Source organism: Choloepus didactylus, chromosome 18 (assembly GCF_015220235.1).
Source record: "Choloepus didactylus isolate mChoDid1 chromosome 18, mChoDid1.pri, whole genome shotgun sequence".
In the NCBI taxonomy this organism is placed as follows: Eukaryota; Metazoa; Chordata; class Mammalia; order Pilosa; family Megalonychidae; genus Choloepus; species Choloepus didactylus.
The window spans coordinates 56,223,083-56,247,976 of record NC_051324.1 but is presented as its reverse complement, the minus strand read 5'-3'; the positions used below and the strand labels follow the sequence as shown (position 1 = coordinate 56,247,976).

General features: G+C 41.8%; 1 protein-coding gene across 3 annotated transcripts in view; it reads right to left on the bottom strand.

The window, feature by feature from the left end:
• TEX2 (testis expressed 2) overlaps positions 1 to 24,894 on the bottom strand; it is a 116,165-nt gene that overhangs the window by 63,161 nt on the left and 28,110 nt on the right. For all 3 annotated transcript variants that reach the window (XM_037807874.1, XM_037807875.1, XM_037807873.1), the window contains exon 2: positions 8,328 to 9,992. In XM_037807874.1, the coding sequence (XP_037663802.1) occupies positions 8,328 to 9,968 (1,641 nt within the window). In that variant the 5' untranslated portion in view covers positions 9,969 to 9,992. The remainder of the gene's footprint in view (positions 1 to 8,327; positions 9,993 to 24,894) is intronic.

Here is a 24,894-nt window from a genome sequence, read left to right as displayed (position 1 = left end):
AAGACTGTAACTGTGTAACCAAATAAACCCCCTTTTATAAAGCCAATCCATCTCTGGTGTTTTGCATTCTGACAGCATTAGCAAACTAGAACACCATCCCACATAGGCATCACTGCTGCAATGTCATTTTTGAATACAAATGTCTGCAGTAGGGACAGAGAAATAAATTGCCTTGATAAAATACAGAAAGCTTTACTTTTCTCCTCCCTTTCCTCATCACGTGAAATTACATGGTAGAAAAACTGTGCCCCTTGAATTGTTTATGGCGGCAATAAAGGAATCAGAATCTCAGTCCAGGCTGTAAGGATTTCCTGGGCCCCTCAATGAGAATGTATATGGCTCACAGGTTTGAAAACACACGGTCTCCTAAAATACTCCTTGAACACCAAGGTACACTTAGCTTAAGCCTTTCTTCTACTCCCTTTGAATTCTGGAAGGCAGCACTGTATGAGCACTGGGAAGAAGAGAACAGACTTGTTGCCAGGCAATTTCTAAACATCAAATATCAAGTTTCAATTCCTGTTTAAGATGGACCATTTTGGCTTATCTAAGTGGGGAGACCTCCACAAACTGTACTTTAAGATAATTATTTTTCATCTTCTTAAAAGATCACCCCCCCCCCAATGCCTGACTAAATTTTTTTTTAAAAGCAGGCACCAGGGATTTCTTTTAAAAAGCAACTTCACTGGAAAATAGGGTCAATATTGACTCACTGCCTAAACTTTTTGATAAAACCTCATTTGTTCATTCATTTATTTACTCACCCGTCCATTCATCCAACTACTTATGTGCCTAATACATGTCAGGAGCTGGGAACCCAACAATGAACAAGATGGTCATGGTCTATGTGCTCATGAAGCTTACAGTGCATGGGGGAAGACAGACAATAAATAAGTATAGCGCTGGTAAGTGAGGCAGAGAAGGCCAGCCGTCTCTCCAAAATTTGCGCACCCCTTTCCATGTGTAGAGCTGTCATTGGGAAGAAGCTGCCCACCCAGGTACCATATTTTCCAGGCCCCTTACATTTATGAGGGCTCATGTGACCCGCTCTCCCCAGGTGGAATATGACTGGAAGTGACATGGGTCACCTCTAGGTCCAGGCATTTAAGTAGGTATGCCTTCTGCTTGTTTTCTCTTTCCCCTTTTGCCAGCTAGATGCAAAGAACTCTAATACCCTAGGGTAGAGGTTAGCAAACGGGGCTGGGGCCTGTTTTTGTCAAGTTTTATTAGAATATAGCCATACCCTATTGTTTACATATTGTCTATGGCTGTTTTCCTATTACAATGCAGAGCTGAGTAGCTGTGACAGAAACAGTGCAAAGTTAAGTGGTCATGACAGAAAACGTTTGGCCCACAAGCTTAAAATCTTTACTATCTAGCCCTTTAAAGAAAACTGCTGACCTCTGGGTGGTGCCACAAATGGACAAAGCCTGGGCCCCAGAATCAATACATGGAGGAGGCCACCCACCCATCTGGGACATCCATACCAAACTACGGTGCAGGCAAGAAATAAACTAATTTGCTACAATAGCTATTGTTATCCTAGCTCATATAGAGAGTAAAATAAAATGTCCAATGAGAAATATAAAAGGAAAAGACAGATGCTCAAAGTTAAGATTCCACCATACATTACTTATCTTAACACAACATTTGGATCCTAAACTTAATGTCAATCCTGCTAAAAAGTTTTAAAGTGTCATATTTTTTAAATGGTTCCCAAAAGTATGATCTCACTCTCAATAAAATTACTGCCCAAGGAACAATTGCATTTGAAATCTCTGGCTTGCAATACACAACCTACCCTTCTAATTCATTGTGTCCCTTTTCTAAATAGAGAAGGTATTTGGCTAGGTCACTAAGTCACAAATAGCCCTGTGCACCAAACAAAAGTTATCAGGCTAAAACATACTTCTTTCTCATTAGTAGTGAAGCCAGTCTAAACAAGCTAACCCAAAGATGACAGCGAATTACTGAAATGTTTGATCAGAGTTGTTCAAATGTCAATCATGAAGAACACTTTTAAGACAACCCAAAGATAATTTGCTTAGACTACAGGATTCAGTCCATAACAACACTGAAGTACTTGTTCTCCACATGTGAAAATTCAAATACATTTATTCCAGGCACTGAGGGTAACACATCTTTCTCAAAAGACTGTTTAGTCCTGCCTGGCTCTGCTACTCACTGGTTGTGTGACCTTGGACAAGTAATGGAACTTCTCTGTGCCTCCATTTCTTTAAGTGCACATACCCTAACTGAATAGAGTTATGGTGAGGATTAAATGAGAAAATGTACCCAACACTTAACCCACTGCCGATGTTCAGCATCCCTGTCCTGCCTTTACTGTTTCACTTGTGGGATCAAAGCAACCAGGCTGTGACATAACATTAAAATCCCATTCCATTGGCATCCTCTATGTAGTTAGTAAACTCCTGGCATATAGCAGTGATTTGACCCAACACTATAGAGTGACTGGATTAAAATTTAAATCTTTTCACGACAAATGCACAAATCAGCGTAAACTGAATGCCACAGTCATTAGGCACTGGAGTTAACAGAAATACCTTTTTTTTTTTTTTGCTAAGATCGGCACTAACTGACTTAGACAAACTATAACTCAGGTAGTCAGTCACAACACCACCGTATCAAAACAACCTAGCAACTATGCATAATGAGTCACTTTTGCACCTGTTCATATATTAATACTAAACTTAAGTATGCTACATCCTCAAGACTCAACACCAGTGTGGTGGTTCGAAACTGTATGCACTCCAGAAAAGCATGTTCTTAAATTGAATCCACTCCTGTGGGTGTGGACACATTTTAAGTGGGACCTTTTGATGAAGTAACTTCAGTTAAGGCATGACCCACCTCAATCTGAATGGGTCTTAATCCTTTTACTGGAGCCCTTTATAAGAGAATGAAATTCAGGCAAAGAGAGAAAGCCATGGAAGCCAAGAAACTGAAATCAATGAAACCTGGAAGAAAAGGGAGAAACCAACAAATGCTGCCACATGCCTTGCCATGTGGCAGAGGAGCCAAGGATCGTCAGCAGCCGATCCTAGGGAAGAAAGCATGGCCTTGATGATGCCTTGATTTGGCCATTTTCTCAGCCTCAAAACTGTAAGCTAATAAATTCCTATTGTTTAAGCCAACCCAATTCATGGTTTTGCTTTTTTTTTTTTTTTTTTAATCATCATTTTATTGAGATATATTCACATACCACACAGTCATACAAAACAAATTGTACTTTCGATTGTTTACAGTACCATTACATAGTTGTACATTCATCACCTAAATCAATCCCTGACACCTTCATTAGCACACACACAAAAATAACAAGAATAATAATTAGAGTGAAAAAGAGCAATTGAAGTAAAAAAGAACACTAGGTACCTTTGTCTGTTTGTTTCCTTCCCCTACTTTTCTACACATCCATCCATAAACTAGACAAAGTGGAGTTTGGTCCTTATGGCATTCCCAATCCCACTGTCACCCCTCATAAGCTACATTTTTATACAACTGTCTTCGAGATTCATGGGTTCTGGGTTGTAGTTTAATAGTTTCAGGTATCCACCACCAGCTACCCCAATTCTTTAGAACCTAAAAAAGGTTGTCTAAAGTGTGCGTAAGAGTGCCCACCAGGGTGATCTCTCGGCTCATTTTGGAATCTCTCTGCCACTGAAGCTTATTTCATTTCCTTTCACATCCCCCTTTTGGTCAAGAAGATGTTCTCCATCCCACGATGCCGGGTCTACATTCCTCCCCGGGAGTCATATTCCACGTTGCCAGGGAGATTCACTTCCCTGGGTGTCTGATCCCACGTAGGGGGGAGGGCAGTGATTTCACATGGTTTTGCTTTGAGTAGCCTAGGAAACTAAAACAGATTTTTGTACCAGGAGAGTGGGGTGCTACTATTGCAAATACCAAAAATGTGGAAACAGCTTTGGAAATGAGTAATGGGTAGTATCTGGAAGAACTGTGAAGTGCTTTTTAGGAAAGGTCTAGTTTGCTTTGAAGAGACTGTTGGTAGAAATACAGATGCTAAAAGTACTGCCAATGAGGCCTTAAACAGAAATGATGAATGTGTCATCGAAAACTGGAAGAAAGGCAATCCTTATTTTAAAGTGGCAGAAAACTTGGCAAAATTGAGTTCTGATGTCGGATGGAAGGCAGAATTTGAGAGCAATGAGCTTAGATATTTAGTTGAAATTTCCAAGCTAAGTATGGAGAGGGCAGCCTGGTTTTCCTTCACACCTTATAGTAAAATAAGAGAGGAAAGAGAACTGAACTGAACTCCTGGTCACAAAGATACCAGAAACTGATGGTTTGGAATTGATGGTCTAAGATTCTGGAAAGCAAGTCCCTAGAGACTGGTGCTCCATGTGAGGGTTTAACTGAACATGGATCCAGCCAGCCATTTCAGTATAAGTCAGGAGTGGAGATGCAGTTATCTGGGAAGGCTCTCTGCAAAGTGTCCTTATGGATAAGAAGAGTCCTACTGTCTTATGCATTGGACCCTTGTGTGCTATATGCAAAACTGACAAGCTCTTTGCAAGATCTGTATGAATGGAACAATGCCAGCTTGGACTAAAAGGGATAGAAATGGAACAGATTAAAGGAGAAAATTATTTCAAAGGCAGGACCATGGAAGCTGAGGTCTGGATTGAAGACATCGTCTCAGGCCAAGAGGGTAGACCCACCCATGTGTGTGGAAAGGGTGAGTATGCCCTGGTGCTTGGAGAGGGTGGGTCTTCTGCCCGCTTGTTCAGAAAGAGTGCTACCACCCTAATTTTCTCAGAGGCCTGGGAGTTGCAGAGAGTCTGGCCGCCACCCAGACCTTGATGAGGGTAGAGCCTTCACCCCAGTGTTTGGAGAGATCACAGCTGCTGCGCAAGCACTTGGAAAGGGTGGGGCTGCCACTCCATCAGGCCCAGAGGACAAAACTTTGTTCTACAGATGACTCTCAGGGCTTGAGATCTAATGAAGCATGCCCTGCTGAGTTTCGGAATTCTGTGGGACTGTGACCCTTGTTTTCCTTCTAATTTCTCCCTATGAGAATGAGAATGTTTATCCTATGCTTGTCCCTCTGTATACTGGAAGCAGATAACTTGTTTCCTAGATTTCACAGGTCCACAGGTGGAGAGGAATTGTGCCCTAGGACAGACCACACTCATAACTGATTTTGATGAGACTTTGTACTTAGTAAAGTTACTGAAATGACTCAAGGCTTTCGGATATTGTGATGGAATGAATGTATTTTGCATACAGAAAGATCATGTTTTTTTAGGGTCCAGAGGGTGTAGTGTGGTGGTTTGAAACTGTATTGCTTTGAGCAGCCTAAGAAACTAAAACAGTCTTATATTGCCACATGAAAAAGAAAAAACGTCAGGCAACAAAATATATGATCCCATTAAAATCAAACAGAAAGAGTGTATGAGTGTGCATTTGTGTGTATGTATATGCATGTGTATACTCATAGTATGGACATTTTTAAAAAGACTGGAATATATACCAAATTACTAACTGTAATTACTTTCCACTCGTGTGATACGGAATAATTTGGGGGGGGGGTTCCCATGTTTTCTAAGCACTGACCATGTATTTCTTTTGAATAAGGAAAAAAATTTGTGAATTTTTTTTACAAATAGTATTTTGGACCCTGAAACAGTTCACCTTGGTTTTTTGTTGTTGTTGTTGTTGTTTTGCAATAAGGAGAAATCATGCTGCTATTTTTTAGATCATTCTTATTTAACTAGAAGAAGGAGAAAAAACTATTCATGTAAAAGAGAACCCAAACAAGCTTTAAAATCAATAACCAAGGTTTGAAACCACTTTGGGGAAACCAAGGTCTCCTTTCTTTACATCTCCTGTAATGCAACCCAGGTCTAGACATGACCTTTCGCAGAACAGTGTCATGGGAAGGGCAGGAAGATGGCACACCAGGGCTCGGAATCCTCCCTCTACTATTTAAGTGGTAAGAAACCTTGAACAAACGACCACTTCTTGGAGCCCGAGTCTCCCTATTGGTGAAACCGGAAGCATCAAACTCCTAAGGGTGATTGTGAGGCTTGAATTAGGTAACTTTTATAAAGTGGTGGTCTCTCAATCATTTTTCTGATTCCACACCCTATCTGTAGAAAACATACACATATATATATAAATGATGAGTATGGGTGTATGTGTATGTATGACTTACAAATCATATAACCTACAGCTGTACTTTAATATTGTGTATATAAAAAACACACACCTCCCGTAACCTTATGCATATTCCATTACTAACACCTATGATTACCTAAATTACATGCTGATTTCCCTCACTAGACTTGTTAAGGATGGGAATTACATCCTCTTCATCTCTAAATCCCCAGTGCTTAGCTAGCAAATGGAGAGCTCTGACAATAAAAGGAAACTGAGGAAATGAAAGGAAGCAGGATGGACATTCCTAGGGAGGAGGCCAGGACTAAGAAGTGTGAGACAGAGGAGGAGAAAATAAGGAGGGGCCCAGAGAGCTTGACTCCAGAAAATGTACTCATTTGAAGTAGTGGCAGAAGTTATAGTACACATACACGTACACAGTGCTCGCTATATGCCAGGCAATGTTCTAAGCACTTTACAACAAATACTGTACTTTATATATACTAACTTATTTAATCTTCACAACTCCATGAGGTAGGTATAATTATTATCCACATTTGACAGACGTGGATAATAATTGACAGAATAGAGTAGGTATTCACTGAATGCCTGTAAAGGAATGAATTAACATCTGGGAGGGGAAGGCTTAAATGCCAGACTAATTAATTTGTACTTATCCTATATGCCAGTGGCTATCAAACTTCTTGGTCTCAGGACCCTTTTATAGTCTTAAAAATTACCATGGACCCCAAAGAGCTTTTGTTTATGTGTTTTAAATCTATCAATATTTACTGTTAAAATTAAAACTGAGAAATTAAAAAATTTTCATTTATCAATTCACTTAAAAATGACAATAACCTCATTACATGTTAATATATTATATTATATAATGTATAATATATATTAATATAGTAATGTAATATAATAACTATTTTCCAAAACCAAAAAAAATTTAGTGAGAAGAGTAGCACTGTTTTAACATTTTTGCAAATTTCTTTAGTGTCTGACTTAAAAGAAGACAGCTAGATTTTCTTATCTGCTTCTGAATTCAATCTGTTCCAATACGTTGTTTTAGTCCAAGTACATAAAGAAAATCAGGACAACATGGATATGGAGTTAGTAAAAGGAATAGTATTTTAATAGCCTTCTTGGATAATTGCGGATATTTTTCTCTGCTATACCACCAAAGCTCAACAAGAGGTAATTTCTGACAGGTTTATAGCAATATGGAATCTGAATTCATACCAGTGAACATTTTGAACTCTGTTACATTAAAATCCATTGGTCTATCTTATACTTTGAATGGATCTTTTACCTGTGTCTGATTTTATAATATCACACACAGTTATATTAGTTATATGGAAAATATAGGATCATTAGTTAAGGATATCTTCCAAATGTTGGCACATTTCATTAAAAAATATTGACGATTGATTTTGGTAATGAATGTACAACTACGTAATGGTACTGTGAACAATCAAATGTATGATTTGTTTTGTATGACTGCGTGGTATGTGAGTATATCTCAATAAAATGAATAAAAAAAAAACAAAAAACACACACAAAACCCAGCATTTTTGAAAAATAAATATAAAAAAAAACCTCTAATGTTTTCTTTCTGCACCCTGATGGATTGTCTTGGCACCTCTTGGGGAGGCCCAAAGCCTGGCATCTGGCACATACTTAAAGGTGACGTTTCTTTCTCCAGCTCCTGCTCCACTGTACACGGGGGTAAGAGGAGCACCAGGAGGGGCCAACACTGACATTAATTTGCCTTCCCCTCCTTCCCTCTCTTGCATTTTCAGGAGTATTTAACTCTTCTTCAGGGTCTCAAGAATATTTACCCCAAAAGAATCAACTATAACTAATGCTCAGCAAGCAGCAAATCCCTGGCAAGTTTAGAGAGAGACCAAAAATAGGACCTAGTTTTAAATGCTACTCTTTGGAGCCATGGAGATCCTCAAAAAATCACTTGGTGATTCAGCAAAACTTGAGTTAGAATGTGGTTTACCAAATCAGTCTCTTGGGTGCCTGGAGAATGAAGAGACTACAAAGTCTTAAAAACACTGCTTGTGTAAAAACCCATACCAAATAACTACCCTAAAAGCACTGTTAGATCTAAAATAAGGTTGTATGTGAGCAATAGCACAAGTCTGCGCGAGCTAGCTGCTACAGAGAAGGCTTACCTTTAATATTTCAGGTTCTTTGATATCCAGAGACTTTGTGTTCCAATGTCGTATGTTTTTATGTGACTTGTGGTTTTTAGGAGCGCTTGGTGGTGTAAAAAACCAAATCATGCAAACTGCAGTCATGAATCCAAGGCCGATTCCCAGAAAGAGTCCACTCACATAGTGGGGGAGGGGGAGGATGAGGTATGCATACACACACAATATAAAGAAGCCCAAGGTCTTCACTGGTAATTCCGGGTGCTGCTCGGCTGAGTCCACCTCGTCTTCGCTGTCAGGAACCATGCCACCGTCCATGAGCACCTGTGGCTTGAGAAGGAGATCTGGGGGTTTATCAACTTTACTCTCCCCCTCTGTTTCCAAATCAAAGTCCTCAGTGTACAGCTCACAGAACTCTTCATCTTCTTTGCTCGCTAAGGCAGACAAAGAACATTTCTCAAGAACTAGAGAACTTGTCTTCAGGCCTAAATCCTTTAGACTGCTACCCTGGGAACTTTTCGGTTCCGCCTCTCTCGTGGGCTCATCAGTGGACTTGGGGTGGTCGCTTCTGGGGATGGTGGAATCGCTTCCGTGGCAGTCCTCCTCGGAATCACACTCCTCTTCTTTGATGCTGTAGTTGTTATTGCTTTCCAAGTGACCATTTAAGCTGGACAGATTGGAGAGTTCTGAAGCACTTGAAGATAAGGCTTTGGGCCTATGGCTGCCACTTTCTTCCCCTATAATTTTACTAAGGAGCTGAAAAGGCTCGTATATGACTTCTGAAAGGCGTCGTTTAGTGTCTTCAATTTTAGCCTCCATTTCGGGCACTTTAAAAAAGGAGCGAGTATCAGAGGGAGAAGTCAGTGGGGAGGAAGGTGCAGTTTTGGAATCTACACCTGTGTTTCGTGGCTGTGTGAACTGCTTGAACAGATGTAAATTCAGTTTGGAATCAGGCAGTTTGTAGGACACAGTCTCTGACTCCTGCCTGGAAGTGTCTGTGGACAGAGACTTGACTAATGTCTTCATCAAGTGCCTATGCCTCGGGGTGTGTGGGGATTCTTTTGACTCCACCTCTGTTGACAGGGACTTCACCAGGCTCATGAAGGGTTTTGCACTGGAAAGGGTGGAGGATGAGGCACTGGATGAGAGGACAGGAGACTTGGAAGGAGAGGACAATGGGGAGGAAGAGCTGGTTTTCTGCTCGGAAAGAGAGGACACACTGGGAGAGCTAGCCAAGAGCGCCGATGAAGACAACCCTGGGGAAAGAGCCAATGGCACTGTACCTAATACTTGGGCTGTCGGAGGAGGGGATTCCAACAGCTTTACAGTGTTCTCGGAGATGGGCAAAATGGCAGGGGACTGGGACGTAGAGAGGACATCTGCCAGGGCAGGCAAGACAGCAGGCCCAGCGGCGTCATGGCCGCCCGGCTCGAGATAGAGGTCTTCCTTGGCTTCGAGCCCTGTTACGATGTTTTGGTCATCTAGCCCCTCCTCCAAGTACTCCCTGAACTTCTCCTCTTCTTCCTCCTCTTCTTCCCCGGATGCCGAGAAGTGAATGGCAATGGTGTCTCGGGACACAGACCTCTGCACGTGCACTTTGGGGACTGATGGTTTTGGCATGTCAATGGTCTTTTCGGCATGGCTACCATTCAGACTTGTCATTGCCAGCTTCCAAGGGCTCAGGCTCTGTGGAAACAGCGAGAAAACCAGATATCAGAAAGCAGTTTCTCCACAGGAGACCCTTGTTTATTTGCACATAGGAGCACAGAGGAAGCTCAGTTTCCAACAGCAATTATGCTTTTACTTGGCAGATGTCCACTATTTTTCACTTCAGAGGGTTTAATGGTTTAATTTTCACTAGATAAATTCCTGTTAGGTACTCTCTTTCATGAGCAAACTACAAACCAGTGTTATAAATGCATACAATCTTACTTCACATCTGAGTAATTGCTTCCTCCCTTTTAACTGGCTCATTTGTGTCACAAGTCTATAATTCAAAGCTCAAAATATGTGTACAATAAGTGTTACCAGCATTACTTCACAAGTCCATTATGATAAAATGTAGCATCCTGGTGATTTTGAGGATCTTGGAACAAATTACTCACCAGTGGTTTTCTCGCTATAAGAAGCTAACCCAGGAGGGGTACTGCTTCCAGTGCAATTTTCACAGCAATCCCAACAATTACTTGGCTTGCTTCTCCCCCAAACACTCATACAATCTTGCTATTGCAAATAAGTAGCAAAGTATCCAAGTGTAGAAAGACTAATTATCACCACCTGTTGACTTCTTTATTCCCCAAATGGTGGGTACTATAAGGCCAGAATATTCAGTCAGCCTTGAAGACACAACCCACATTCTGAGGAGTCAGGAGAAACCAAACTTGATTTTAAACTGAATCCAAGATTTGAACAGCAGACAAATGAAGTATCAATGCAATAACCCACCACCTACTGAGAGCTCTGCTAGGGCTATGGTGAGAGGCAGGCAAGCTCTGCTTTCTGCCCTTCTGGAGTTTAGTAGCTAGTTGGGGAGAAGAAAGACATCTAAAAAGTTTGGCGGCAAAACAAAAGACGTCTTTCCACTGAATCTTAATACTTGAAAGTGGTTCAAATGGTAAATTTATGTTGCATGTTACCACAACAAAAATTATTAAAAACAAACAAAAAAGACAACAAGCCCACCTTGCATCTCTCCCTATTCAACTCAAGGCCCATTTACTGGGCACACAGGCCCTCCAAGATGGAAATTAATACTATAACCTGGAAAGAGACCCTGTCAGATGAGCACAGGGTGGGCTTTAGGACTGCGGAGGGTGGGACCAGTGCAGGAGGCAGGACTCTCATCTTTTAGACTGATGGGCAGCCTGTAGCAGAAAGGGCATGAGTAGGAGGGAAGGGACAAGAGCATGGGCATGAGCACGGGCATGGGGAATTCAGCCACGTGGGTCTATTTTCTATCTCCAGAAGGGTGAGTGGGTGTTGGGAGCAGAGGAAGACCACCGGTAGAAGACAGGTGTCAAGAGAAAGTGGAAGGAGCTCCCATCGTGCAACAAGGAGACAGACAGGGCTTCTGTTACTTTCTCCTTTTCCAGCTGACTCTGTGGAACCCTGAACAAGCCATGATCTCTCTGGGGCTTATTATCTTCATCTGTAACATGGGGGATCTAGAGTCCTTGCCAAATCTAAAACCCCACATGTTTATGTTTAAAGGCACACAATCCAACATAATATGCTTACAAGTAGTCTACCAGAGACAATCAACATCATGTTATTTGATTCTTTAATGTGAAAATCTCCTACCTTTAATACTCAGCCGAACATTCATGCTCAAAACGCTACCACTAAGAGAAAACGTAAAACCCTGGCAGGGGGCGGGATGAGGGTGGGTGGGAGAGGTGTACACACAGTAATCCTGGATCACCAGAAATAAGAAATGCCCCAGTGACAAGAATTACAGTTCAGGGCCCAGCCACAGCATTGGACATATCTGAAGCCACACATTTCCAGTATCAATTCTTAAGAGAAATTACCTTCATAAAAACTTTCTAATAGTTTTGCTCACACTCATTTATGTGCCTCGGGCTTTCCTATCCCCACGAGATCCGGGAAAAGGGAATGATCTCTATCGACCAGACAAAGCAATTTAAATCTAGGAGCTGACAGCTAAAAAGACAGCCTCAGGTCCAGGGACCATCCTTCCTTGCTATCTTTAAGCCTAGGCTTGGTGAAAAGAAATATACCAAGAGCAATACATGTTTTTCACTTAACTATCACCTAGTTTTATAAGGGTAATTTAAAAAGAAAATTACAGAGGTAATTCAGAAAGAAAATTTGGTACTTGATAATTCTCAGTAGGCTGAAAAATAAACTCCATTTAAATTGCTTTAATAACATAAGGATGACACATAAGGCTCTGCTGTTCTGAGGCTGCTTCACAGGCAGCAATGGCCATGGGAAAGGGGGCTGTGTCACAGGTCAAGGCTCTGAGTCCACACACAGAGAGCACAATTTTGAGGTTGAACAGCGTGAGTCAGTGCGTTGGGGCACTCAACCCAGCCCGCGAGCATGATGAGAGTGGAGAGGCCTGAATATAGTTGAAGGTGAGATGGCCTGGGAATCTGCAGGGCACAGTCAGGCCCAGTCCAGGGCCAAAGGGTGAAAACAGCCACACATCCAGGAGTCTGTGGTCTCAGCAGTCAGGCAAGGCCTGAGAGCAATGAGCTGGCACCTGTTTAGGAAGGTGTTATTTTTTATGCAGGCCCGACCTGCTCCATTAAGTCAGGCCTCCTGACCTGCATTAAAGAAACCTTTGCTGAACTCTGAACAGACTCTCAAGATCTGTGTCAGCCAAGAGGGCCCGTGCTGGGCCCCTGGAAAGCTGGGCCCCAGGGAATCAGCTGGGAGCACAGCAGTCTGGGTCACCATCATGACTCTCTTCCCCCTAGAGGTGAGGCAGTGACTTTGGAGTTTCACAGTAAACTCTTTAAAACCCACACTGACAGGCCAGCTCCACTTCACCAGTTTCTTTTATACAAGAAAAGCTCAGAGTCTCTGTTTGCTCATCTGCAGAATGGGGGAATGAGACTAGCTAAACACAGGCTGTTTCTAGCACCAACATTGCTGGATGATAACTCAGTATTATTGGAACCAGATTCCATGCTTGCATTCTAGACATCCACAAAGCGGTCACTCCCTCCTCCTCCTGGGGACCACTCCAAACCCCCTTTCCTCCCTGTCCTCCCAGGGGCTGGATGCTGGAGCCAGCAGAGCCAGATCCTCCTTACTCTCATAGCCTTGCAGAATAGCCAAGGCCAAGAGGAAAGAGAACCTGACTGACATCCAAGAAGATGCACAGTTTGTCCAGGGCCACAGCACTAACTGGGGGGGCCAGTCAGACATGGGCTTCCTGCCACCCACATCCTAATGCCTTTCCCACCAGAGCAAGCTGCCTCCTCAAGCATGTCACATACACCTTTACTGCTGCTTTGTCCTAACCTTGGGACCCACTCTTTGTGCTCCTACATGGCAAGCTCCCATGAGTTAAGAGCTCGTTTCCCCCCAATCAGCATGTTACCAGCTGCACTGAGAAATGAAGGGTAGCATTATCCATCTGACAATCTAGCATAAAAAAAAATACCAACAACAACAAAAAAACAAAAAAGACTGGTGTTCCCTCCCTGCAAAACCCCTTTCCTCAAACTCAGTTATAACTTGGAATATAACAGGCTCAAAAAGAGACAACCTTATCTTGAGTTTTCAGGAACTGAAATGACAAAAAATGGAAATTTCCTTCCTAACAGGTCTCTTTCTTCCAAAGCCGCCAGCAGACCATAAGACCTTGGGTTTTCACACTGACTCCTGTTTCTTGTGAAGGTTGAGCCTAAAGCTCCTGCTGTCACTACAGTTCCACAGGAGGCCAGTCGAAAGTCTTTCTCTTCGTCCACAGGTTCATTTCCCAAGAGAACTGTTTAAGCAAAGCCTGACCAGATCAAAGTGATGATGACTAAGATTGAGGAGCTTCAGATCCAGAATGGCCAGGGACAGCAGAGGCACTGTTGAGACATTGAGGCCAGGGTCTTCTGGGGTCCAGAAAAGCAAAAGATTGCATCAAAGATAATGGCATTTTGGGGGACATAATACATCCAAACCAGCACACAGTTCTACAGCCATAAAAGTGTCCATACTAAGGCACCAACAAGAGGATACCTTCACTGAGGAAAGACCAATGATGTCTGGGAAGGCGTATGGCCGGCGTCTGCTGGTCCTTTGTTCCCAGGTTGTGTTTCCAAATGGCTTTCTCCAAAATGTCTCTGGGAGTCTGTCTTTGCTCCTCTCTCTCAGGTCCTGTGAGTCGTTGTTTCTTTCTCCCAGGGCATTTCTCGCTAAGTGTCTGTAATCTCTTAGCTTCTCCGGAACAAACTCTGGGCTTCATGTCTCAGCTTAGCATCTCCAAACGTCCTTCTGTCTGCATCTCCGAGCATCTCCAAGCATCAGCATCTGTGTCGGCTCTTTATTTCTCTTAAGTACTCCAGTGAACTAATCAAGACCCACCCTGATTGGGCAGGGCCACACCTCCATGGAAATAAATCAATCAGAGTTCTCATTCACAGCTGAGTGGGTCACATTTCCATGGAAACATTCAATCAAAATATCACACCCTAATCAAAAAGATTAGTATGTCTGTCCCCACAAGATTGCATTAAAGAACATGGCTTTTCTGGAAGACATAATACATCCAGACTGGCACACCCATCCTGCTGTGTAAGGCAACTAACAGCAAACACAATATTTTAGGAAAACATCTCTGAATAGCACCGAAACTTTGATAACTTAGTAAAGAATAACCAGGCAAAAACTAAGAAAAATGGGAACCCAGAAAAATGAGCAGAGAAGCCACTTTTGCACACAAAGCATTGCTGAGCCGGACAAATTGGAACTTTCATTTTAAGGGCCTCCTGAACAGAAGGCAAAGCCCATGGCTGGCTGAGGTGGAGTACTAACTGCAGACCTGTCCACAAAGAGCTGGGGCCCCAGTGGGCTACATCTTCCCAGTGATGGGTAAACCAGAAGCAAACCAGCCATCACTTAAGATTTCAGGCCCAGGTTCACCTCCTTGGAGAAGGCCAGGGAATCTCACCCCATGCAACTTCTTTCAGGTGATCCTGGATCAGGACTACCCCCAGGTGTCTGGCAGAATCAAACACAAATCCTCTCTGTGAGCAAGCACTTTCATCTGAGTCCTCAAGTGATTCCTATGCATATTTTTTCAAATATAAGGAACGGCACATAATCAAAGATAACCAAGCAGGCAAAGAAACAAGACTGAGAGCTAGCAGAAATTAAAGACGACAGAAAAACAAAGACTTCGGATAACGGAATTATCAGGCACACACCATAAAACAAGTATGCTTCAAGATGAGCTAAAGATATCTGCAGGGAGAATTCAAGCAGAAGGACTAGTTTGCAGGATATTGTGGCATAAGATCAGAAATCCCTGAACTACAGGGTTGGACATGGGGCTGGAAGAAAAGGACAGACAAGAAAGAAATGGAAAAGAATGGAACAAGAGGACCAGATGAAAGATGATGGAGGCAAGAGGAGGGCATGAGCAGTCCAAACTGACACAAGTCAAGACAACTGGCAAGAATGGTGCAAACACCAGCAAGGGAAGGCGCCCAGCTCCCAGCTCCTGGGAAAGCCAATGGGGGCCACAGGGAGTGTAGCAGGCAGAACATGGCTCTCAAAGGCGTCGGCAGCTGAATTCCCACAACCTATGAATATGCTACCTTGCATGGAAAAGGGGACTTTGCAGATGTGATTAAGGATCTTGGAATGGGAAGATTATCCTGGATTATCCAGATAGGCCCAATGTTATCATAAGGGATGGAAGAGGGAGGCAGAGAAGAAGATATGATGAAAGAAGAAGGACTCAGGGTGATGTGAGGAAGGGAACTTGAGCCAAGGAAACAGATTCTGCCCTAGAACCTCCAGAAGAAATGCTGCCTTGCTTGATTTTAGGACTTCTGACCTCCAAAACTGTACAAAAATAAATTTGTGTTGTTTTAAGCCACCAAGTTTGTGGTCATTTGTTACAGCAGCAACCGGAAACTAATACTGGGAGGTATTTTTGAGACAGTCTTGGTTAGGTGTTAATCTGTCCCCTTAAATAATCAGGATACATTTTTAAAGTAGGAACTTGGTGTTGTTGTGGCCGATGTCCAAAGTACTGGAAAAATACTGTCAAGCTCTCTATAAATAAGTATCTCTGGGACTCATTCCCTTTGAAATAATAAGATCCTTACACTACTTACCATAAGGAAACATAGGGAAGTATGGGTTAAAAGGAAAGTTCCATAAGGAAATAGAGAAGCAAGCAAAGAAAACACCTTTCTTATTTTCCAGGATCAAAGTTTCACCCTTCAAAACTTTACAATGTAATTATATAATACTTTGAACTATTTATCATACTAACTAAAATAATTCTATTCAAAAAGCTCACATAGTTCTCTAGTAAACTAAAGAGTGGCTAAGGTTCTAAGAGAAAAGATGCAAATATATTTATGTTCCCATACTTTTAGGAAAGAAAAAAAATCTATTTAAGGCAAATGCTCTCTGAATCTTAGCCAGTTAGCCAGATATGTTTCTGGGATGTGTGATGTCTCAAACGGTACTGCTGATGGGTCTTTTCCTAAAGTCTTGACCATAATGCCCTATGAAAGTCACTTTGCCTCATAAAGAAGTTCATCTCTCTCACTAAGATTGAGAAAACCTCTAATAAGGGATTCTCTTCCCAGCATTTATATAGGATTCTAGTCTATCCAGTCCATAAACAAGGAACAAAAGCAATGGTTCCCACCTAACGATCTCAATAAACGGAGGCCTCGGTTACGAAGCAAGCAGCCAATTGCCCTTCCTCTCACGAACTCCATGAGCCTCTCAACCTCAGTGAAGTCAGAACAACAAAACACCAGTGACATTTATTTTACTTCTTGTCACCCAAAAAAGTTATCATCATTAATCAGGCCACAAAAAACCTATCAATAATGAGTCAGACTGTACAATGAAAAAATAAAGAGCTATTTCAAGACTCAGTGTTGGCCTTTCTTAATGCAGAGGTAATGACCACTTTGAATCTGTATTTTTGTTTTGTTCTGTTTAATAATAATTGCCCTTCTAACCTCCAGCTGTATTTGAAATATGTGTCTAGGAATCCAATCTTGGGATCCTACCATCAGACCCACAAAAAAGAGAAAATAGTTCCCTCTAGGTAGCTCTCTTATGACCGACTCATCTGCCAGGTCCTCCCACATTAGGACATATAGGTAGTAATGTGGCCATTGAGACATGCTAGAGTCCTTTAATTTCTTCCTAATCCATATACTGGATTAGAGGAAGTGCTGGAGGAAGGAAGGGAGAGGGAGGGCGGGAGGAAAGAAAGCAATTTTGATTAAAATTTTGACTAGTCTCCAGACAGGGAGAACAATAACGCAGCATCTTAAGAGGCGAGCCAGGTTTGGAATATGCTTCTTTTCTCAGAAGCATTCCTAATCCTTTAAGGTCATTATTAAAATTCTTTGTCTTTGTAAAATACAGCTGTCAGATATTTGCTGCCTCTGAACAAGCTAGACATATGATGTATGAGTGCTATCTGGTAGCTTGGGATCTGTCAGTCAATAGTTTGAACCCAAAAACTTCTCTTGGCAGAGGAAAAAGGCAAGCTACGTTCTATCTCAACACCTTCTATATGCGCATTTTCAGTAGGAGTTAGTTTTATAAAAGGGGAAGAGGAGGTAAGATGGTGTTTTTCTGCTTTGATGCTGCAAAGGAAACAGTGGATCCAGACAACAGCAACCTTAGTGAGAGGTGTGATTAAGCCTAAAAATCCCAAGTACATTTTAATAGCTATCCCTTGATTCATTTGAATTCAGTGAAACAGCTGAGAACTGCCAGCAGTCATTCTAATCTCCACCCAGCAAACAAAAATCAATTTGACATTCTAGATAATGAACTATTTCTAGTCTTAGTTTCACTTAGAAAAAAGAAAAGAAAAATAAGATGAAAGAAAAACAAATGTTCTCTACTTCAAGCACAGGCAATCTTCTCAAAGCACTTATTCCTTGATTGTTAGAAATTCTAAACTTCCTTTCTCATTAATTATTAGGTTCCCAGACCTGAGCTCAAAAGTCTATTCCATCCAGAATGGTCTCACACCACAAACATAGCACAGGATTTATATTGTTTAACTACCTTGAGGAAGCCCAGCTGGGAAGAAGACCACATCCCCAGAGGGGAAAGGTGTCCAAAAGCATCAGTAAGATTAGAATTCTGCTTTATAGATTTGCTAGATGGTTCTAATAATGAAATCCAAATTCAGCTCACAATTACTCATTCAAAATCAATTCATGCCTCTAGCACAACTATGCAAAGCCTATCAAGGTTTACAAAAGATAATACCAAACAACATCAGTGGGGGGGGGGTGATGCTAACACTCAAGGAGACATTGTACAATGACACATGTATGAGGGCAAAGTAAAAAATGCAGGACAGGTATGCCCTGTGCTAATGAGTAAAGAAGCCTGGAGATAACTTTTTTATTTTTAAGCATAAAAGTCACATACATGATTTAGAAGGAAAGGATGCAGAGAAAAGGGCATTGCAAATATGAAAGCTAGAACATGGAAAGACAGTGAGGTGGGGACAAGACAGCTGCATAAGAGGAAGACTAAATGCATTAGGTTAGACACAGCTGAGGGACTGCACTGGGGTATGGGGGATGAATATTTGAGTATAAGGGCAAGGTATCAACTGTTCAAAGTCCTTAAAGGCTAAATGAGAGAATTCATATTTAAACCACAGGAAGTAGGTTCTTGTAGGCTCTTGAGAAGTCTGAAGACTGAGTGGATGCCTGGACCTAGGAGATGAGGTGCTAAAAATATGGAGGGACAACTAGAAGGGAGACATGACTGTGGTCACCATTAAAAAGCTGATGCGCAGGGGGTAAAATATTAACAGCAGGTGAACTGGGGAGAGGTATATGGTGTTCCTTATTTAATTTTTATTTTTCCAACTATTTGAAAGTTTGAAATTATTAAAAAAAAAAATTGCACACCCTTCCCACCTCTGTTGACACATCAGTCAAAATTATCAAGCACCATTATAGGCAGTAACAGGAGGAAGCCGAAGTTTCACACTCCTTGGATTTTTTTAAACTTTATTTTGAAATAATTATAGATTCACAGGAAGTTGCAAAAATAGTACAGAAAGGTCCTGTATGCCTTTCTCCAATGACTCCTTAAATCTTAAAGTCAAAACTTTAGAGTCAAATAAATGCCAAGTAGTTAAGCAATCACGTTTTAACTTCAAACCACCAGTTCACCCCCAAAGAAAAATGCATTCTAACTGGCAGAGCAAAACTTGCCCTTACAAGGACTGCGGTCTTTCTTACCAATTCCCAAAGGTCAAATTGAGGAAGGTATCTGTAATAGATACTTCCCAAGTACATGCACAGGCAATTCACCTCAAAATTCAAAGGGCCAATTAACAAATTTTTTTTAAAAAGTGCAACCTTACTAAAAAAAAAACAAAGAATCGGAAAATAAACCAATGAAACAATTTCTGACAAACACAATGATTATATTATAATGTGTCATGCTGGCAAGGGTACAGTAAGACAAACCCTCTCATGCTCCAATGGTTGGAACATAATTAGTAAAAATTTTTCTGAAAACAACTGTGCAGTAACTGTTAAGCACCTCAAAAATGTTCATACCCCTATACACACATCAGGGCTAAAAAAAAGGAGGGGGTAACATTAACACTAGTTTTCTCCATATAAAAGACGTACCAGTGAATTTTACTTTCTATTTTTAGATATTTCCAAATACTTCTAGTGATCTGGAAGAAAAAATTACATGTCAATGCATGTCCATCTTTAAAATACAATCATTACCTTCAGAATATAAAATTACACTAGCTTACCTCTTCCCCCCACCTTACCCACAAGAAAACTAAGGCACAGAAAGATGAGAGTTTTTCTAAAATGGGGCCATGCCATACATGAGATTATATAATCTGCTTTTGTAGTCAAGATTACACAGTGAAGTAATCTAGCATATGGTCATCAGCGAGGACTTTGGCTTCAGCTCCATCACCTTGCTATCAGTCTGAGCTAGGGCAAATCATTTACCCTAACCAAGCCTCAGTTTTTCCATCTATAAAATAGGATTGGCAACAACAGGAAGACTAAAGAACTTACACAAAGCACCGAGCATGGCCCTTGGTCTGGAGCAAGTACTCCCTAAATGTTAACTCTTACTACAAGCATTTCCTCAACTCAATAAAGATTATTTTATACATGATTTTTAACAACTATATAAGATGAATGTGTGCTAACGTAACCATTTCAATAAAGCATACAGTTTCAAATTTGTTGCTGTTACAAATAATGCTGCAATGCGTCACATAATGCTATACATAAACCTGTGACTGCTTCTCTGATTAATTCCTTGGGAAATATTTCTAGAAGTGAAATTACAGGGTTGGATAACACGTATAACTTTTAGCTTCAATTTTTAAAAACTGTAATTTCAAGCTCATTATAAAAAAACTTCAAAAAGAGGAAAAGGAGAAATTTTTCCCTTCTTTCCCTAATTCAACTATTTGGAATATCCTTCTAGACCTTTTGTATGCGTTTATAAACACTCACACGCACTCATGCACACACACACAGAGTTGTTTTTATTTTTACTCTTAAATGGGATCATACTATACATATTGCTTTGCAGTTTACTTTTAGCTTAATATTTTTGGACCTCTTTCTATGCTTATACACATAGATTGACAGAAATATATATAAATACACATACACATATATGTATACACACACATGTTTTTTCCTACATAGTACAGATATATCATTGTATACTTTATCATTCCTTTATTGAAAGATTTGGGTTGTTTCCAGTTTTCAGTATCAGAAATCATGCTCCCTTGAAAAGCCTTCTATATAAATCACAAGGGCAAGTCTACCACAAAATGCATTCTTAGAAGTGGAGTTGCTGGGTCAAAAGAGATAAATATTTAAATTTTTGATACTGTTTTGCCAATTTGTCCAATTTACCAACTTACACTCCTACTAACTATATAAAGTGTTCACTTTAAACTCTTGTCAACACTGAGCATTATTTTTAACTTTTGCCAGTCCGGTGGGGAAAAGGAATCTCAGTGCTTTGGTAGTCATTTCATGTGTTTTGGCCATCTGTTTCTCTTCTTCTGTTAACTGGCATTCATATTCCTTGCCCAGGAATGTTTCTTTTTCATTTTATGTAAACAAGAATACACTGTCTATAGTGCATGTTGCTAATATTTTCTCCCAATCTCTGACCTGTTTTTTAAAAAATCTTGTTGGTCTATGTTTCTTTTAATATACAGAAGTCTCATATTTTGAGGTTGTGACTCTCTCAATCTTTTTCTGGGGTCTATAGCTTCCGGAGGTAGACGTTCCATTCCATCAGTGAGAAAGCATTATTCTCTGAAATCTTTTAGAAAACGTTGTCAATGGTGTTGGGCACTCTATTCTCTGTACAAAGATCTACCTTCTAACTTCAGAAAAACTGACTGATGTGGACAATCATTTCTCTGTATTTTCTAGCTATAAAAAACAGTAAAGTATTTGGATTTTTTCCCCTCCAAATCACATTAGTAAACTAGAAAACCTAATTATACATCTGAATCCATTAGTATCGACTGATCATTCAGCATCTCCATGTCAGAAAGTACTTCAGATTAATTCTTTATAATTTAGATAACTTTAAGAACTCAAAGAACAAAAAATTAGCCCTTCTTTTTCAGTCAGAAGCAACAATATTTTTATACATGCATCAGCAGAATTTATGTTGATACCAGGTAGGAAAATTTGTCAAGTATATCCTTAGATTAGAATTTTATTTTCAGGTAGGGAATCTGAGGCCCAAAGAAGAAGATTTCTTAAAAAATCAGGTTTGAGATATGAGGGAAAGGGGAGAGAAGGGAGGGGAGAGGGGAAAGGGGAGAGGAACATCTCTCTCTCTCTCTCTCTCTCTCTCTCTGTGTGTGTGTGTGTGTGTGTGTGGTGTGAGCCGAGAGGGCTGGTGAGGGTGCCAGAGAGAGAGCTGCGGCAGGGGGTGAGAGAGGGAGGTTCCCCAGAGGTAGTGTGCGAACTGGCCCCTCCAGACTTGACAAGCTGACAGGAGAGACTAGGGGTGGGCAGGACTTTCCAAATGGGGGCCAGAGCAGGAGAGAAGGGAAAGAAGTAGGAAACCCAAGGTCACGTTCAAGACAAGCAAGAAGGTCAGAAGATACCCTAGGTTATATACGGGGGAAAAGGTTGACTCTGGAAGTGTAAACTCTTTGAACTCAGAAAAGGTGTCTAAATTTAAACACCATATCCACAATAATCACAGTGGAGACATGAGGGCAGGGCGCGGGGCCTGCTTGGGTAGTTCATGCCACAGCTGCGGCTGCCCCAGAATGCAGGCTCAGCAGCCACTCTCCGAGTGCAGCCCAGACAAACCCAGGTGCCCTCACCAACAAGCACAAGCTCTCCTCTCAATGCTGCCCTGAACTTTAAAAAACACAACACTTCCACACCTCATCTCTGTAAGCCAAAGGAGACATTATTAAAAGAAAAAAATCTCCTAAATATTTTTGAAATTTAACTCCAACTTACAAATGATGTCTTGATTAACGTTCTCTATTTCTAGTGTCTCTGGCCTTACAGAACACAAAATAACCCTGCTCTCAACTGCTTCTCAGGAAAAGAGAGAAAAAATGGAGAAAATGCAAGGGTGTTGAGGAGGAGCCCAGGGAGCCCAGAAACTGGCTTCTGGGTCTTTCCCGGCAGACACACAGACCCCGCCTGGCTGGTCAGTCACAGGGGGCCATGCTGTGGTTCCCCAGAGGACAGCAACTTGCCTAGAGGCTCTGTGAGGGGACGGTCCCCCACTCCCACACCACCTTCATTGTGGATGTGCCAGGTAAGAACTTGAGCTGAAGGGCAGCACTGATGGGGTGGCCAGGTCCAAAAGCTCCACTCAAGTGTGAGATGCTGACAATTGTTCAATTGGTAGTAGAATCCATCTCTGAAAATATGTACCAAGTGAGGCCATGAGGCAGCAGGGGCAGAAGCTCCAAGGTGGACTAAGACCCTCAAGGGACAGTAACGGAGCTTATCCACTTCACCTCCCTGAGCCTGGGGTTCTACTGTAACTGAGGGACCTTCTCCATTGTCTTTAAGGAACTTTCCAGAAAGCTCTAAACTCCACAAATCTATGATTTTATAATACAATTTCCATAAACTAGAACATAGTTAGAGTCCTCCTTTCCATTTTGCAGTTGAGAAATCCTTGGCAACTGCTAAAGTCAAGCAAAGGAAACCAGAGCACACTCGAACTGACTAATGTGCCTAAGGCAATCAAGTCAAAAATATTTTTCAAATAATACTGAAACACCTCATCTCACATTAAAAAATACTTCGAAACCTCCACACTTGTCCTGGTCCAATAGTAGAAACATCTCGAAGGTCTAACTGCTGACTCCACTAGGAATTAGATGCAGACAATTAGCACTTGTGTGTGCTGTGACAACAGAGGACAACCATGCATTTGGCTTCTTCAAGCATCCCTCATCCACCCCCCAACCACCCCCGACATCTACTGCCAAACTCTATAGAAGGTAACTCCTGCCCCGGTGACCCCTGCCACAATAAGGGCAGAACTTGCCATCTAGCTCTCCACCCCAGTGCCTCAATCCTTCTTCTTTGCACAAACATCACTCCAGCTTCACCCTCTCATGGATTCAAACAATACTCATTCCCACGTTTCTGCCACCCTCTCTCCTACAGTATCCTGCTAAGCCCTAGGAGACCTTAGGCTTACAGGGACCACAACCCATCACACTCTGGTGAAAAGGAGCCTCTTCCTACTCTGCCTGGTTCTTTTTAAAAACAGGAAGAAGAGGAAAGTAAGAGAACCGCCAACCTAGTTTTCAGATCAAACTGCCATCTGTAGCACCCTCTCTAAATCATTAGCACTGCTGTCTCCTGCCCACAAAACGCCCTCAGGCCTTCTCCCAGCCCTGAGTCACTCCCACCACCAAGGAAATCCACCCCAGCTGGGGGGCAGGGGATGAGGAGGGGTGGCAGGTTGAGGGGCGGGGGTGGCTGCAGAGCTCTGCCAGAAGGTGGCTGCAGCAGGCAGACCTGGTTCATGTCAACCCTACCCTTGCTGTTTCCTGGAAATTCCTGAATTACCTCATTGATTTACTAGTTAGATTGCCTGCTGGTATGATTCCAGGCCTCCAATATCGTCTCCCTCTTTTATCCCTCAGCTATCAGCAGAGGGATTTGATCCCAGTTCACTGGGGAGGTGGTAAGATTTGTCATCTTGCCTCCTAACCCCAACTCTATACAACTATCACCATTCCATCCCTTCTATTTGTTTCCTTCTACTCCCCTTCACACACGGACCCTACCAAGGTCCAAATGGGCCTAATTTTAAACCCAATAGACCCATACAGCTCCTCATTCCTGCCCACCCCAACCAGACTCCACACCAACCCACTCTCCTCCATCAGTGGGACTTCCAACCACCAAATTCCCCAAACTTAGGGGTCATCTTATTCTCTTTATTCTTCAAACCTATAGTCCCTCAAGACCTGCTGATTGAGTTCTTCCATCACCTTATACCTCAGCAGTTCAAACTGACTTCATCCCCTGTCCCCAATCTCCAGCCCAACTGGCAATCTGCCGCCAAAACGGCCATGTTTAAACACTACTCTCAACCCTTACTCTTTCGCTCAAAAACCTATCATGCTGTATTTCAACACAAAAAGTTAAAAAAAAAAAATCTATCACGTCTTTGTGTCTCATCTAATCTCCTTGACTTTCACAGTCCATCATAACCCAGCCCCTCTATCTTCTCAACCTTATTTTCAGTTATCCTCCAACATGTTCCCAACATCTTGGTCAGGCCCAATGAGCCACTGTCTCATGCAAAAACCATCCTCCTTCCCACCTCCGTTCATACAGTTTCCTGCACTGGAAATGTCTTC